Genomic DNA, 16,395 nt, shown 5'->3' with positions numbered 1-16,395 from the left:
GTGTATCCAGAGAACAACAAGGAGACACCGTCAAAATTCTGTCTCAGATCGAAGTACAGCATGAAAACGACCAGCCTACACATCCTCGGTCTGTCCATGGAAAACGTGGACAATTCAAAAGAGTCGAGTTTATAAATATACAAAGACTTGCATATTTATAAATATAACCATTCCGAACGGGAGACGCATAGGTTAGGCGACTATTTAGATGATCTACAAAAAATGAAAACCTACATATGAACGGGAAGAGATTAACCTTAAAGCGTGAGATGGATTTCAGTCTCCATTGTCAAAATAGATGCATGTACTGCACAAAAGAATGAAGTAGTGTCAATCATATATCCAATACACACACATCAACAACACTCACACACACATATATCTACGGTGCATTCTGGACGGCCTAGAAAATTTTGGTCTGTTATTTTGTCTTAAAATTCCGTCCCTGCCCCCCCCCCCCCCCACACACACACACATCACACACTCACTTACACATTAAAAAAGTGGGACTCGCCAACGGGGCAGGGTTGTGGAGCACGACGGCGGTGGTGGTTGAGCACGGCAGCGGCGGTGGTGGAGCACGGCGACAACGGCAGTGGTGGTGGAGCACGGCAGCGATGGTGGAGCACGGCGGCAACTTTGAGGGGCGGTGGAGCATGGCGACAACTCTGAGGGGCGGAGGCGGTGGTGGAGCACGGCGGCGGCGGCGGCAGCGACGGGCGGAGGCGGACGCGGGGGCAACAACAGAGAGAAAGAGCGGGTGAAGTGAGAGGTCGCGCGTGCGATTCGGAATATTGGATAAGTACCCGTGGGAACTATTTCCGAGAGTCAACTCAAAGGACACTGGGTAAAGTACCTAACCTAGATCTTGGTTTCATAGTTTGCCGAGAGCGGCTCTCGGAAAAGCTTATCTTTACCGAGCGCGACTCTTGATAAATCACCTAAACCACTTCTAAACCGTACCATCTCCGAGCTAGTCTCCAGGTATCAAGAGGGAACGTGTCCGGTTTGTGCACGAAGTGCGGGTCCTGTTTCTCCGTTGGCCTCAAAACTTATCATGCTCTCAAAGGAGACCATCGCATGACACGTGCCACGCCCCTGCATTTTTCAGACCCGCGTGCAATATTCGAGAAATTTATTGCTCTTCTAGGATATCATCGTCGAAAATTCCAAACCTGCAAGGCACCACATGAAATCATGCCCGAAAGCGGCATGGGAAATCCTTTGTGATGTCCTTGCGTCATGCCTAGGCTCTACGCAGATGGGGGAGGGCCATGCCAAGGCACCGGGGGTGCGAAAGTACCTCGGTGGCATGCCTGATGCAAAAGTTTAAATCCTCAGAAAAGCGTATGATGTTGGAATTCCTCGAGAGCTGGCACGGTGTCATCACATGGCCCATGTAGTGTGTGGTAAAAGTTTGTGCGCGTTTTGAATAAGCCTCCCGTCAGTCCACTTGTAAACCTAGGTATCGAGAAGGAACATGTCCGGTTTATGCACGAAGTGCGGGTCGTGTTGCTTCATTGTCCTCGAAATTTATCGTGCTCTCAAAGGAGACCATCGCATGACACATGCCACGCCCCCGTATTTTTTGGACCCACGTGCAATATTTGAGAAATTTATTGCTCTTTTAGGGTTTCATCGTTGGAAATTCCAAACGTGCAAGCACCACATGAAATCATGCCCGAAAGTACCTTGATGGCATATGCGTGATGCAAAAAATTTAATCCTCGGAAAGCGTACGATGCTGGAATCCATGGTGAATATCTTCTTATCCGTGTTATGGCAGCTCTCGATCGTCATGCTATTAGTTTATAATTCTTTGAAGTTGAGATTTTTAAATATCTACATGGAAACATAAGTCATGGTATTTTCAAACTTCAGTCATAAAAAGGTATGAAATATGAGACACAAAAAGGAGGTGTCAAAAGAAAAACACAAAAAAAATGGAAATAAAAGAATGGCACAATAGTTATCGAAAGTCAACATGCCGCTCTCGGTAAAGCACCTAAACCTAGCCGTTCACAATGGTTCCCGAGAGTCGCCTGGCCGCTCTTGGTAAAGACTACATTTACCGAGCGTTACACTGGGTAAAGCACCTAAACCTAGCCGTTCACAATAGTTATCGAAAGTCGACGGGCTACTCTCGGTAAAGAACCTAGGTCTTTACCGTTCCTTTTCTTTCTATCACCATCTCATTCCCATTTCATTTTACATTTTACATCTCGTCGCTGCCGCGCCCGCCACCACCTGTCACTACCGCCTGCGCCACCAGCTGCCGCCCCCGCCTCCATCTGTCGTTGCAGCCGCGCTCGCCACTAGCTGTGCCGCCGCGCACGTCACCAGCTGTTGCCGCCGCTTGCGCCACCGCTTCGATCTACCGTCGCCACTGTCACTGTCACCTCTGCCAGCACCTCATGGCCAGTTCCCGGCGGCAAGGTTCACCGCCACGAGCTTCCACCCGCTGTCGACTGCAACAGGTCGCCCAATAGCTCGCCATGCCATCAGGTACCCGTAGTATATCTTCGAGAAGGCAAGAATATTAACAAAAGTTGACCATGAAAGTTCAGGTGTTAGTTTGTTGTTTTGCATATACGAGTAGGTTGCAGGATGAGATCCTTATTTGAACATGAATTATTCATGTGAAAATTAGATATGCAAAAAACAATTAATTAGTTCATGTGCAGCCTGACACAATGCATAATCATTGATAACAAAATATGGGTTTTATCTTAGGAGATGATACGCGGTTGCATGTGGCGGCCACCAGAAAAGGTAACTTTCTGTCGGGCCCCATGTGCTTCCTAAAAAAGGAATATTCTAGTCCCACCTTCAATCCTTGTTACACCAAGATCACAGCACCAGATCCCCTCATACCTGCCCCCGGTGCTAACCTCTCTCTTCCCCATCTCCCAGCCGCCGCCAGGAGGCCATGGCCTAGCGGCGGGGCACATCCACCGCCCACAACAGTGAAAAATTGATAGCAAGCACAGTAGGCAAAACAGTATCCAGAGAACTGCAACTCTTCTGTTTCTGGTCAGGCAAAAAAACTGTGGAACTGTGCAAGAAAACACCATCCAGAGCAGGCAAAGTTTGCCCCGTGTGAAGAACAGAAGGTAACGCAAGTTTTGGCAGCAAATTCTCCATGAACTTCGCTCTAGAACTGTTGGATTTCCCTATCTGTACCTACCACCTGATCTACTAGCAGAAATTGCCTCTTGGGCCGAATACCCTGGCTTCTGACATGTTCTTTCTTCTTGCATCTCCTACTCCAGACCTGTACACCTCCTTTTAGATTGCAAAAAGATGGAAAAAAGGTTGGATGCTGACTCTTGAATTGCATATTGTCCTACTGTCTAGTACCTTGTTTCTGCAAAAAAATTGTGTAGCAGATTTTGTGTTAGTAAATTTGTGTGTAGTACAAAAAAGCCCAAAAAAACAAGCTAGTTGTCAATTTACAGTTTTTTAGAAGCTAGTAGTAGTTGCTAACAGAAAAACAAAGTTAGAAACATGGAGAGAGGGGTTCATGTAGAAGCCTGTATTTTTCAGGTTTTACTGACAGAGAAACTAAGCTAGTAGTTCAGGTACAATTTTCATAGAGCACCAAGAAAAAGGTGCCTAGCTCGCCTTGTGAGGCTAGTTTGCGCCGACATAGGCGAGCCGATCCGTGAAGGGGTGGCCATGAAGTTTTTTTAGTAGTAAAACTCTAGTTTCTTACAAAAAACACATAATTATCCATCAGAAAAAATAGCCTGGAAAACTGCTGGTACTATACACATTTTTTCTTGCATGATGCGATAAAAATCAGATTCATTCCTGACTTTAAAAGAAATGCAGAATGGTTGGCATTGATCTCAATGACCTACCTCATGAGTTTGCTGATTATGATGGTGGCCATGCATACTGCACACAAGCCAAACCAGAGAAAGTGCCAATTTCTATTGAAGGTGTGGGCGAGTCACCGGAATTGAGAGATGATGCTATACAAGATGCCACAGGAGTTAAATTTTGTGTTGCAGCCGCTTCTGTTACTGGTGATTCTAATGTTGCAGCAACTCAAACTACCATGCCCGCCCCTGCTGTGATCAGCCCGGCAAATACTCTGCTTAGCAATGGTGAGGAAGTCCATTTGGATGAAACTGAGGTGCGATCTAGCCCACAAGAGCCTTTTATTGGCATGGAATTTGAAACCCTTGAAGGTGTTAAGGCACACTACAAAGCCTACTCTCTACGCATTGGGTTCTCGATGAAAGCCAAGACGTCCAGGAGGTATGGATACACTAATGTGCTTGAGAAGCAGACCTTTTGCTGCAACAAGTCGGGGAAGCCTAAAATAAATCAAGAGGATGTGTGTGATCCTGTTTTTGAAAAAATCAGTTCAGATTCTGAGGAAAGTGGCGATGGGCAAGATGCTGGCAGGAAGAAAGCAAGTTGTAGCTCTTATAAATCTCCATGTGGACTTGTTAAGAAGAGGAGAAGGGAATTTATCATACCAACTAATTGTCAAGCAAAAATGACAGTGAAGCTACAAAATAATAATAAGTGGGTGGTCACAGGTGTTGTTCTTGAGCACAATCATAGATTGATTGACAAGCCATCTCTCACTAAGTACCTGCGCTGTCACCAAGGCATCCCACCAGAAGAGGTTGAGTTCCTTAAGGTATTGCACATGTGTAACATGGAGACAGGTTGCATGATGATAGTTATGTCTGATTTTTATGGCCAAGCTTCAATTGTGCCGTATACGACAAAGTCGATAAGCAACATGAGGACTGCCCTTCGCAGTGCTGAAGCAGATGAGGGTGATTTGGCTGAGACAGTTGCCTACTTTGAGGAAAAACAGGGAGAAGATCCAGGCTTCTTCTTCAAGGTCAAGAAAGATGGAATAGGCAGAGCTGAGAATTTGTTTTGGGTTGATGGGAGGGCTCGAGAGCCGTACACAAAAGCTTACCATGATTGCATCTCTTTTGACTAAACATACTTGACAAACATGTACAACATGCCCTTAGCTCCGTTTATTGGGATGAACAGGCATGGGCAATCTTTCATGTTAGGTTGTGGCTTCTTGCGACAAGAGCTCGAGACCAGCTTTGATTGGTTGTTTGGGGCTTTTCTTGAAGCAATGCATGGAATTGCCCCACTCAACATCATAACTGACCAGGACCAGGCGATGAAAAAATCTATATCAAACATTTTTCCGCATGTAGTTCACCGTAGTTGCCGCTGGCATATCATTAAGAAAGCCCAAGTTAGGAGGATTCTTGGCTAGGCATCCGGAGCTAGCTAAAGAATTCAATGAGGTTATAGACTTGAGCATGACTCCTGAAAAGTTCGAGACAAGGTGGGCTACTATAGTTGTTACACATGGTATTGTTGGAGATAAACGCTTTGATGATCTGTATGCGATCAAGCATCTTTGGGTGCCTTGCTACTTTAGAAAATGTTTTTCCCATTCCTCCAGTCAACTCAATGGAGTGAAGGCTTCAATGTTGTCCTAAAAAGGTATGTGAACCCGCAAAATTCTGTGCTCAACTTTGTGAAGCAATACGAGAAGATAAACGACAAGATCTTGGTGAAAGAACGAGGTAATGACTATAGAACGGAACAGCTGGAGCCAAGGCTTTGGTCCAAGTTCCTAATTGAGAAGCAACCTTTGCGGTTTTACACAAGGGATATATACTACAGGTTTCAGCATGAGTTCTCAATGATTGGCATGTATAATGTTAGGCTCAAGGTGGCAACATGTATCTGCTTGAGCCCAACAGAATTTATGTTGGGGTTTATGGTCATAGAACGTACATGGTAACAACAGATGTTGACCAGCAAGAGTATGGGTACGAGTGTTGCAGGTTTTACAAGGATGGGTTGCTATGTGTGCATATCCTGAAAGTCTTCACCCACCTTGGTGTTGATGAGATACCTGGGCAATACATACTTACTAGATGGACACATAACGCTATTCTTGCTGATTTGACCACTAACACGCAACTCCCTGATGCCATGCCACAAGAGTCTCTCCAGCAAATAAGGCTTGTTTCCCTGAGTGCTATGTTTGGCAAAATATCTAAACTGGGCAGTATGTCTGATGCAGGAGCATCTTTGTGCCGTTCCTATGGTCGCGCGTTGGAGACTGAACTGAACCAACTTTACAAAACAAGGAAGAAGAAGAAGAAGCCAACAGCACACGCTGAACCACCAACCTCATCTGCCCCCACGGAAGCTTCTGTTGGAGTTGCAAAAAAAGAAGGAAAAAAGAAACATCACAAAAAACAGGATTTTTGTTATGTTCTTTGGGCGACTTGGTGTTGCGTTTTAGGCGACGTAGGTCTTCGGTGTGGGGAGTAGTGCCGACGACCACCCCCCCCCCCCACCTGTGTGTCGGTCGGCGAATTGGCGTGCGGGGGTGTGGGTGGTGGTCTGTTCTTTGGGAGACTTGGTGTTCCGTGTTAGGCGACCTAGCTCGTCGGTGTGGGCGAGTAGTGCCGACGACCACCCCCACATCTGTGTCGGTCGGCGACTTGGCGTGCGGGGGTGTGGGTGGTGGTCTGTTATTTGGGCGACTTGGTGTTGCGTTTTAGGCGACCTAGCTCGTCGGTGTGGGCGAGTAGTGCCGACGGCCACCCCCCACCTCTGTGTCGGTCGACGACTTGGCGTGCGGGGGTGTGGGTGGTGGCCGGTTATTTGGGCGACTTGGTGTTCCGTGTTAGGTGACCTAGCTCATCGGTGTGGGCGAGTATTGCGGATGACCCCCCCCCCCACCTCCGTGTCGTGCGGCGACTTGCGTGCGGGGGGTGGGTGGTGGCCGGTTCTTTGGGCGACTTGGTGTTCCGTGTTAGGCGACCTAGCTCGTCGGTGTGGGCGAGTATTGCCGACGACCCCCCCCCCCCCACCCCACCTACGTGTCGTGCGGCGACTTGGCGTGTCGGGGGGTTGGTGGTGGCCTGTTCTTTGGGCGACTTGGTGTTCCATGTTAAGCGACCTAGCTCGTCGGTGTGGGCAACTATTGCCGACGACCCCCCACCCCCCACCCCACCTCCGTGTCGTGCGGCGACTTGGCGTGCCGGTGGGTTGGTGGTGGCCGGTTCTATGGGCGACTTGGTGTTCCGTGTTAGGCGACGTACGTCTTCGGTGTGGGAGAGTAGTGCCAACGACCCCCCACCTCCGTGTCGTGCGACGACTTGGCGTGCCGGGGGGGTGGGTGGTGGCCGGTTCTTTGGGCAACTTGGTGTTGCATTTTAGGCGGCGTAGGTCTTCGGTGTGCGCGAGTATTGCGGACGACCCCCCCCCCCCACCTCCGTGTCGTGCGGCGACTTGCGTGCCGGGGGGTGGGTGGTGGCCGGTTCTTTGGGCGACTTGGTGTTCCGTGTTAGGCGACCTAGCTCGTCGGTGTGGGCGGGTATTGCGGACGACCACCCCCCCCCCCTCTCTGTGTCGTGCGGCGACTTGGCGTGCCGGGGGGTTGGTGGTGGCCGGTTCTATGGGCGACTTGGTGTTCCTTGTTAGGCGATTCAGCTCGTCGGTGTGGGCGAGTAGTGCCGACGACCCCCCACCTCCGTGTTGTGCGGCGACTTGGCGTGCCGGGGGGTTGGTGGTGGCCGGTTCTATGGGCGACTTGGTGTTCCGTGTTAGGCGACCTAGCTCGTCGGTGGGGCGAGTAGTGCCGACGACCCCCCCCCCCCCACCCACCTCCGTGTCGTGCGGCGACTTGTCGTGCCGGGGGGGTTGGTGGTGGCCGGTTCTATGGGCAACTTGGTGTTCCGTGTTAGGCGACCTAGCTCGTTGGTGTGGGCGAGTAGTGCCGTCGACCCCCCCCCCCCACCTCCGTGTCGTGCGGCGACTTGGCGTGCAGGGGGGTTGGTGGTGGCCGGTTCTATGGGCGACTTGATGTTCCGTGTTAGGCGACGTAGGTCTTCGATGTGGGCGAGTAGTGCCGCGGCCCCACCCACCTCCGTGTCGGGTCGGCGACTTGGCGTGTCGGGGGTGGGTGGTGGCCGGTTCTTTGGGCGACTTGGTGTTCCGTGTTAGGCAACCTAGCTCGTCGGTGTGGTCGAGTAGTGTCGCCCCCCCCCCCCCCCACCTCCGTGTGGGTCGCGCGGCTTGGCGTGCCGGGGCTGGTTGGCGGGGATAAGCGACAAACGGTCTGTGCTAGGCGACATATCACCCCATTGTTGTTTTTTTGCTTGTGCGTGCGAGTTGGTCTGCTAGGTTAGGTGACTACTAACAAAAACGGAAAACTGTGTGTTTCTTGTATGTGGGGCGCGTGTGCGCGACTAACGGGCGGTCTTAGGCAAACGTATCACCTCGGTTTGTTTTTTGGCATGTGTGCGAAGTTGGTTTGGCTGAGGTTATGCGTTTTTTTGCACAAAAAAAAAAGTTTGGTGTTTGTGTATGTAGGCTACAAAAAAATGGATGTGCGTGCGTTAATAAAGAAGTTTTCATAGTGCCTTATTGTAAAGGATGAAAAACTCATTTGTGACAAAAAAGATGGTAAAAAAGGGGGGGACATAGGGTCTGGTGGGGGGCTTACCCGTTGTCCTGTCTAGGGGATTTGATTTCTTGTAGTCCCCAATCGTTAATCTGCACGCTTGAGCTGGTGTAGTGCCTCCCCCAATTTGCTTTAATCCCATCAATGATCTTCAATGCTGTTGCGAGGAACGCCTTGTCTTTCAGTGTCCTTGCTGAATCTAGCACTTTGAAGCGCTTGTCCTAATGTTCAACACCAGCACCCAGTAGTGCCCCGTCTCTTTTGGATTCTCCTTGTCAAGAATCTCAAGTGTTGGGAATGAAATCTAGTCATGCGTAAGAGAGTTAGTTAGATGGACACATCAGAAGAAGCAACTCCCATGCAGAAAATTTCTAAAAAAAGATCCAAAAAAATGGAAGGAAAAAATGGTTATGTACTTACTGATTGACATCTGTTTAGCCTGTGTGTGTTGTTGTCAAAATGTTTGTCGATGTCACTCCTGTTGAAATAGTTGTTCTGGAAGTATGTCTGTCTCGCACATGTACACAAGAAAAAAGGAAGGAGAAAAACATGAGTGTTTTTGACATTTTTTAGTTGCATTGTTATGTATCTAGAAGAAAAAGAATAAAGAAAAAGGAAAAATTGCTTACAGCTATTCGTAGTGGCATTATTCTCTTCTTTGGCCTTATTTCTCTTATTTGGTCTTATTTCTGGTCCCCTCGAAGAAATGATTGCAGTCTCAACCACTAGGTTGTCCATCTCCTTTTCAGGAGCCATGGAGTTTGTGAGTTCATTGCGGCTGATGAAGAACTCGTCATAGTTTATAATTGGTTTGCTGTAGGATAGTTCTTGGCAAAGATATAGAAAACTAGTCTTTGTTTTCATTATGAAACTGAGGCAAAAAAAAGGAGAAAAAATAGGGGCTGAAGAAGTATAGGGTGATCTTGATGTCTTACCTGTTGTCAGTTAGTTTCCCCTTGCTCCTGGTTCTTGGTGTGGAGTGCTGACACACAGCATCGTATATGTCGCATACTTCCTTTGAACAGTAGAACGGATCTGCATTCTGAGGGTCGACGTATGGTGACCTCAGTTGCGCTAGCACCCTTACAACTCTCCTTTCATGTGCAGCAGCTGCTGTGTCCGTGATGAGCTAGCAATGCCTACTGTTGCTGTTGCTGTTGTTGTTGTTTGAGCTGGGGTTTCACATCTTAATCACTGTATCGACTTTGCTTTGCAGTCCTCTCCTGCATCTCCGACCTTTCCTTTTCTTTTCTCTTTGCAAACTCCATTTCTGCCTTATAACACACTTCCTGCAACACCTCGAGGTCCAGGTCCAGCCCCCAATCATCTCCAGTTTCTGCTAGAGAAACATCTAGGTTGCGTGGCTTCATTGATGCGGAGACAACCCTCTTGGTGCTCTCGTCTTCGTGGAAGCTCCTATTCAAGTCGAACGATGGACAATCATGTGTCACTCCTGCTGGTTTGTTGTCATGAAATGGTGCTGTAGGACCCAGGTTTGGTGATGCAACTTGTGCACGCAGCATTGCTTGTTGCTTCGCCAAAGGACCCAAACAGAGTTTTCCCTGGATCGTGTGCAATGCAGATTGTGCTGCTTGATCTCGAGTAGGTGTCCTCCCTTTGTTTTTGCTGCTAGGTGCTGGGCACGACTCCGTGATTGCAGGAGTGTAGTAGGTTTCATCCCTTTGTTTTATAGGTGGGGCTGATGATAATGGGCTGATATCAAGGATTGTGATGTGGTTGCCGCCTGATTCCGAGGTTGTTGTGTCATCAGTCTCACTTTTCGATATCCTATGCCCAGTTTTCCCTGACCCATGTATGTTAGCAGTTGTGTAAATTTGCACTCTGTTTTCATTGCTTGACATGTGGTCCCTCGGGTTTACCTTGCATGTCGTCTTTGTGTGGCTTTCATACTTACTATGATCTGCACTCTCCTTGGCCGGCTCCGCCCCACTTGATGAACCTTCCTTGGTCGTTGCATAAGCCCTGCTCCTTGAAACCAATTTACTTTGTCTGAGTTTATTTTGCTTTGGAACTGCTGGTATTGGGGCGACAAATGCATAGAGCTGTCATCTGTGCTTGCTACTTCTTCATCTTCCCCTGACTCTGAGCTAGGCAAGTACTCTTCGTCGTCCTCCGAGGTGCCTCCATCATTATCAGCCTCCTCAACAGCTGTGCCTTGGTCACCTACAGCCCTTTGTCGCTTTGCCTTGTTCAGATTGTTCTTTGAGCTGCCAACCTCATCCTGTCCAGTTTGCCAATGTACTCAATGAAGGTGCCAATGTTTTCTGAAAATTCTGAGCATAACTTGCTGAGCATTGCTGAAATCTTCCTCTTCTTCTACAAAAAATAGAATTGAAAAAGAATGGTTCAAAAGGGAAAGGGTAAGCCTTCTTTTAACATATAAAAATGGGGACTTAAAGGAAAACTCAGCCGGTTTAGAAACATACGCCTTTTTTAAATGTAGGTGGCAACTTGGAAGAGACGAATTTCTCAGTCTGTTCATATCCAACAAAAAGGCCATACGCCTTGTTGTTCGTGAATCTTTGTTTTAGCTGGTAAATAAAATGGAATGAGTTACATATAGTAGAACTAGATGAACACATTAACACGACGATGAAAATTTTGCTAAAAAAACCCACTCTCAGCTTGCCGTAACCTCCCTCTGGTTTCCTGTCAGATTTTGCAACTTTCACTATGCGCTTGATGTCCCACGCTTCTGCCCGGACTGGGCAATCAGGTACTTGAATATCGACCACCAGTGAATCAACATATAACACCTGTTTGTCCCATCGCAAAAAAAGAGTTAGTTTTAGTTCTCTCTGTTGTTGTACTCTTGGAATGAAAAAACAAATCAATAAGGAGGGAAAAAAATGCACTTACCACCAAGTGGTGCACGCAACAAGTTACTGCCTTCTTCTACCTAGTTATTAATGAAGACCTTATCTGATTTGCTGTAAAGGAACAAAAGTTTAAACTCTTTACTTTATCCAGGTCAGCGACTATTGGATAGCATCAAGGGCTGACATGGAGGCTCGTGTGGGGCAGATGAACGTGCTGACCACCACAATCAACCAGGCGCGCATGAAATCATCATCTGCTCTTCCATTCATGTCTTCGATCATCTTGCAGAAGGTTGTTATCTCTGGGGCGCTTCCACTTTCGAACCCATACTTGTTGTTTATGAACGATATGGCTTCTGCATCCCACCCATAGAACACTTCCTCTCCCGAGTTGCGTAGACCCAGTGTTTGTTGAACGCTATCAGCTGTTACGGGTATCTCGCCCCTGCGTGGGACTTCTATACACTCGCTCTCTGGATTGTACCTCTGTAAAACCCACCTACTGAGATCAGCAGGCATTGTTGTTGCCTCAATCTTCATGATACCTCCTATGAAATATTCATTTTCGATCAGATCCCTTTGCATTTGGTCAAGGCTCTTATTTAGCTTAACAAGCCTTGCAGGGGATGCTCTGTTCCTTCCTTCCTAAACCTGCTTCTTCCTTGGGTGTCTACGAATTTGTAACCCCCCAAGATTGATCCCGTCCATGACATTTGTTTGTACTGGTCCCTGTTAAAAAACCAAGAAAACAAAGAAAAAAGCCCACATGAGATCTCTTTTTGGGTGGCTGCTCTAGGCTATTGTTTAGTCGAGAAAATTGTGTTAAAATCGTTACTTATGTAGATTATAAGTTTTTTGCCTGAAAAAATGTTGTGAAAAATAAAGGAAAAGAACATAAAATGCATGGTCAGTACCTCGCCATCGTGTTGATTTGGGACGTCCTCCATCTTAAAAACTGTTGTGCCAGGGGTGTGTGTGCGCCTAGATTTCACTGTTTTCTGTTCCTCAATTGTCTGCACAAAAAGGCAAAAAAAAAAGAATGTTGAGATCAATGCCAGCCATCAACAAAACTTATCAGGTAGTGTCTCATATTGGTTAAGGATCAGTGAAAATGTTGTCCTATTCCAACTGTATTTCCCCCCAGAACATCACTACTGTTGCCCGTCAGCACCTCCCATGAGTGTTGTCCCCTCCCTCCCCCCGGCAAAAAAATATAGATGAATTGCCTACAAAAAATTATAGAATTGCTTACTGAAAACATGCAAGTACTGTAAAAAATGCCTAACGAGGAAAAAATGGACAAAAAATCGGGTCGGGGGCCTCTCCTTCCTCATCTCGCCAGCACGCCCCCTCCCTCCTACCTCTCCTCGCGGCATCTGAGCTGAGCTCAAACTCACACCATCCCTCCACCTCCCCCCGCTCACCGAACCGCACTCCGGCGAGCACGAGTAACCTCGCCCCCTACCTCTCCTCGCGACGCCTGAGCTGAGCCTCCGCTACTACACCTCCCCCTCTCTCCCTAACCTCCCCCGAGAGGCTCTCCGTCGGATCTACCGCCTTGCGGTGGTTGATATCGACGACGGCGTCGGCGACGAACACCCGAAAACCATAGGTGTTGTCATGAAAAAATAGCATAAACTTCGGTAAATATGTACTGAATGAACTTTGCAGCAGTTGCAAAAATTCAGACAACATATCTGTACTTCTCCCAGGAAAATAGCATATACACCACACCAAATTGTACTGAATGAGACATGTTTTTTGGTGCCTTCCTGATGCGACAAATAAACCTGCATTGTTCAGGTATAAACGAAACACACCTATCTGAGAATTCTGTTGCAGAATATAACAGTCATCTGGAATGTTCAATCTTCAAAAACTAAATGGCGACAGCACATGCATTACACATTCTGATAACAAAGTGCTACTAGTAGAAGCCTGTCATTTCAGTGAAAATGTTGTCCTATTCCAACCGTATTCCCCCCAGAACATCACTACTATTGCCCCTCAACACCTTCCATCAGTGTTGTTTCCCCCCAGGCAAAAAAGTGCTGAAAGAACATGCTGACCACTACCCCGCATTAGACACACTACTATAACTCAAAAATTACTTCAGGTAACACAAACTGCCTAGTAAATACAGATGAATTGCCTACAAAAACTTACAGAATTGCTTACTGAAATTCTGTAAAAATGCCTAACGAGCAAAAATGGACACAAAATCGGGTCGAGGGCCTCTCCTTCCTCATCTCGCCAGCCCGCCCCACTCCCTCCTACCTCTCCCCGCGGCGCCTGAGCTCAGCTCAAACTCGCGCCGTCCTCTCCACCTCCCCCACTCCCCGTACCGCACTGCGGAGAGCACGAGTAACTTCGCCCCCCCTACCTCTCCTCGCGACGCCTGAGCTGAGCCTCCGCTACTACACCTCCCCCTCTCTCCCTAACCTCCCCCCGAGAGGCTCTCCGTCCGATCTACCGTCAGCGACGAACACCCAAAAACCAGTGAGATGAGAGGGAGAGGGGGATTAACTGACCACTCCGCCCGTCGCAGCATCAGGATCTGGAATCTTTGGGAGGGATCCACACCGCCTCGCGCTGAACCACCAACTCCACCGGCCAATCCGCCCGTCGCTCCTACCTTCTCCGTCCCTCGCCCCGACGAACTGGAGTTGGATCCTTCGCCGCGTTCGACTATTTGCTTCGTCGCCGGCTCTCACGCCGCCCGCACCTGCGCGGAGGCTGAGAGGATTCGAGGGATTGTGGTGAGGATTTTGGCTGGCCGCAGGTGAGAGCGAGGAGAGAGATGGGGAAAACAGCGGGACGAAGCGGTGCGTTTCCCAAAAATTTGGACACAATAACACCGCCCACCTGGTCGGTCCGCTGGGGCCACGTGTGCTGCGCGTGATGGACGGTCGTGGAGCGGCTGCTCCAACGCGACAAATCACGCTCGCTCGCCAGACAGCGATTGGGTTTATCTTATGTATTATCTCAATCACATCATATCATGAATAACTCATATACATTTTTTCCTATTAATAAAAAATGTGATATGCACAGATCCATACCTGAATTTCGTTTCTTCATATCCCTCCTCTGAGAAATTTGCCTTACCAGATATGAACGCAACAGGTGTGATTTATTGCCTTGAAAAAAAAGTATATGCCTCTCATATTTCCTCGTGCGGTATGGAACCCTCACCATGGGATACAATAAAAAATTCAAATTTTTCATACTCCATGTTCATGCTAGAATAAGCAGTTTACATAACATGTAGTTTACTAAGCACTGCAGATATAATGTGAAAGTGGCCACTGCCAACCTTTTGGAACAAAGAGTCAGCTAAGGATTGTTCATGTGAGTACAACGGTATAATAAATGATATTGTATGGCTACAGAATGGAAGTAAGATCTAAACAAAGAAAACTGAGCGAAAGAAGTCTTGATGTCACATAAGAAATAAATAAAACGGATCATAACATCATGTACACCATATTAAGCGCATTGATCTCCCTTCTTAAAGATGATAATCACTTCCAAATTAAAGAGCAGTGCTTGCCTACAAGTGGAGTGGAAACTAACTTCACTTATGTAATCTGAAGGTTTCATTCTCCAAACATGATTTGCCCCTTCATGCAAAGTCTCAGGTTACCATTCTCATTAATTATGACACTACACTATCCCATTCATTTGACAACATTGATCAAAACACATCATTTCTTAATTATCATCAACATTTATCAGCACGTAATCATAGTTTAGCAGTTAATTTTTATAACTTACTCTATTCCATCTTTCAACGGTATTTTCCTAAGCGTGAGGGTGCCTGATGGTTGAGAGCAATCCTGGCCCTAGCTCTCACAGTCTAAACCTTATGCTGAATTAGATCCAAATTTCCTAGAAACTGGGAACTGGGTATGTCCAATGAACTTGACGATACATTGAAATAAAGGACCTGATGCAACATTTGTAGGTGATCCTGCAAGCCTAGAAGAATCTAACATCTATGCAGAATTTCAAGAAATCAGATTTTTTTTCTTCTTTCGAACAGATATTTCAAGTGTCCATTTTAGATTTTGTTTAATTCCCCGTTTATATGATATGCATATATAACCTACACAAGAAACAAATACCAATTTTCTGTTTCCTGTCTACCTCTAATTTGTTGTTACGAATATTATCTTTCCATTTTCTGTTTGTAAATATGTGAATATTGACTCTGATGATTTTTATATATCACGATGCAAGTATAGCTATTTTTTTCAGATTCTGAGGGGGGCTCTCGCTGTAAGTATCGGAGAGTCATGAACCGTAGGTTGACCCACACGAGCAACTCTGGTACGACTGAGTCGTCCGGCTCCCACCAGCTTAGTGCCGATGAGCACCCATCATCGGATGACGATGTCGGTGGGTCCTTTCAAGGAGAAGATCAGCTCGCTACCGAGTCTGGCGACATGGTGCACTGGGATGGCTAGGGGTCTACGTCGAGCAACACTTCCAAGAGGAAGAAATTAGGGTGTGGTCCGGGGAAGGTCCCGGAACCAACGGCTACCACCGATCGTCCTCTCATAACTCCGACGGGAGATTGGTAAGCATTTGATTTGCAAATTATTTTGAAATACCACAACTTTTCCACTCACACATGCTTGTCTTTTTCATCATGCAGTCAGTGGGAATTTGTCCCTACGAAGCCTCCAAAGGCGCAATTGCCGAACCATGTCATCGGCTCCCTCGTGAGGAACACTAGTAGAAAAAGGACCTATTGTCCCGGTTCGTGAGGGCCATTTGTCCCGGTTTTTGAACCGGGACTAAAGTGTCGGTACTAATGCCCTAAACCTTTAGTCCTGGTTCTTGCATAAACCGGGACAGATGGGCCTCCACGTGGCCGGTGCGGCGAGCCCAGGCAGGAGGCCCTTTGGTCCCGGTTGGTGGCACCAACCGGGACCAATAGGCATCCACGCGTCAGCATCTCAGGTGCTGGGTTTTTTTTGAAAGGGGGGGAAGGGTTTGGGGGTTTTGGGGGTTAATTTAGGTGTTTCATATATTGTGTTAGCATGCTAATTAATAGAGAGAAGTGTC

The 16,395-nt window shown here is 47.5% G+C and overlaps 2 protein-coding genes and 1 long non-coding RNA gene across 6 annotated transcripts; 1 reads left to right on the top strand and 2 right to left on the bottom strand.

The window, feature by feature from the left end:
- Positions 1 to 3,004: 3,004 nt before the first annotated feature.
- Positions 3,005 to 11,467, bottom strand: LOC123400152. 4 transcript variants are annotated; one of them, XR_006610490.1, is made up of 8 exons: positions 11,363 to 11,467; positions 11,122 to 11,259; positions 10,930 to 11,034; positions 9,418 to 10,819; positions 9,112 to 9,329; positions 8,903 to 8,989; positions 8,525 to 8,786; positions 3,005 to 3,367 (listed from the first exon to the last, which is right to left on the bottom strand). It is a non-coding gene; the product is annotated as an uncharacterized LOC123400152 (long non-coding RNA). The 4 variants fall into 4 exon arrangements; XR_006610491.1 differs by having other exon boundaries at positions 9,112 to 9,309; XR_006610492.1 differs by having other exon boundaries at positions 9,112 to 9,260.
- LOC123400151 (protein FAR-RED IMPAIRED RESPONSE 1-like) lies at positions 3,051 to 6,865 on the top strand. The gene is made up of 2 exons (XM_045094568.1): positions 3,051 to 3,113; positions 3,835 to 6,865. Exon 2 carries the CDS (start codon positions 3,836 to 3,838, stop codon positions 4,970 to 4,972), a length of 1,137 nt encoding a protein of 378 aa, XP_044950503.1. The 5' UTR covers positions 3,051 to 3,113; position 3,835; the 3' UTR covers positions 4,973 to 6,865.
- Positions 11,468 to 11,473: 6 nt separating the features above from the next.
- On the bottom strand, positions 11,474 to 14,403 carry LOC123396297. Its single transcript, XM_045091271.1, has 4 exons — positions 14,385 to 14,403; positions 13,854 to 14,242; positions 12,237 to 12,335; positions 11,474 to 12,051 (listed from the first exon to the last, which is right to left on the bottom strand). The coding sequence occupies exons 1-4, from the start codon at positions 14,401 to 14,403 to the stop codon at positions 11,968 to 11,970; spliced, it is 591 nt and encodes a 196-aa protein (XP_044947206.1). The 3' UTR covers positions 11,474 to 11,967.
- Positions 14,404 to 16,395: the final 1,992 nt, after the last annotated feature.

This window comes from Hordeum vulgare, chromosome 5H (assembly GCF_904849725.1).
Source record: "Hordeum vulgare subsp. vulgare chromosome 5H, MorexV3_pseudomolecules_assembly, whole genome shotgun sequence".
Classification (NCBI taxonomy): Eukaryota; Viridiplantae; Streptophyta; class Magnoliopsida; order Poales; family Poaceae; genus Hordeum; species Hordeum vulgare.
This window is presented reverse-complemented; position numbering and strand designations above follow the sequence as displayed.

Coding starts and splice junctions, on each gene's coding strand:
- LOC123400151 (XM_045094568.1), top strand. CDS start 3,836: ATGGTTGGCATTGATCTCAATGACCTACCTCATGAGTTTGCTGATTAT.
- LOC123396297 (XM_045091271.1), bottom strand. Junction 12,336..13,853: donor ATGCTGCGACGGGCGGAGTG/GTCAGTTAATCC, acceptor CTTTTTGTGCAG/ACAATTGAGGAACAGAAAAC. Junction 12,052..12,236: donor CAAATCAACACGATGGCGAG/GTACTGACCATG, acceptor GTTTTTTAACAG/GGACCAGTACAAACAAATGT.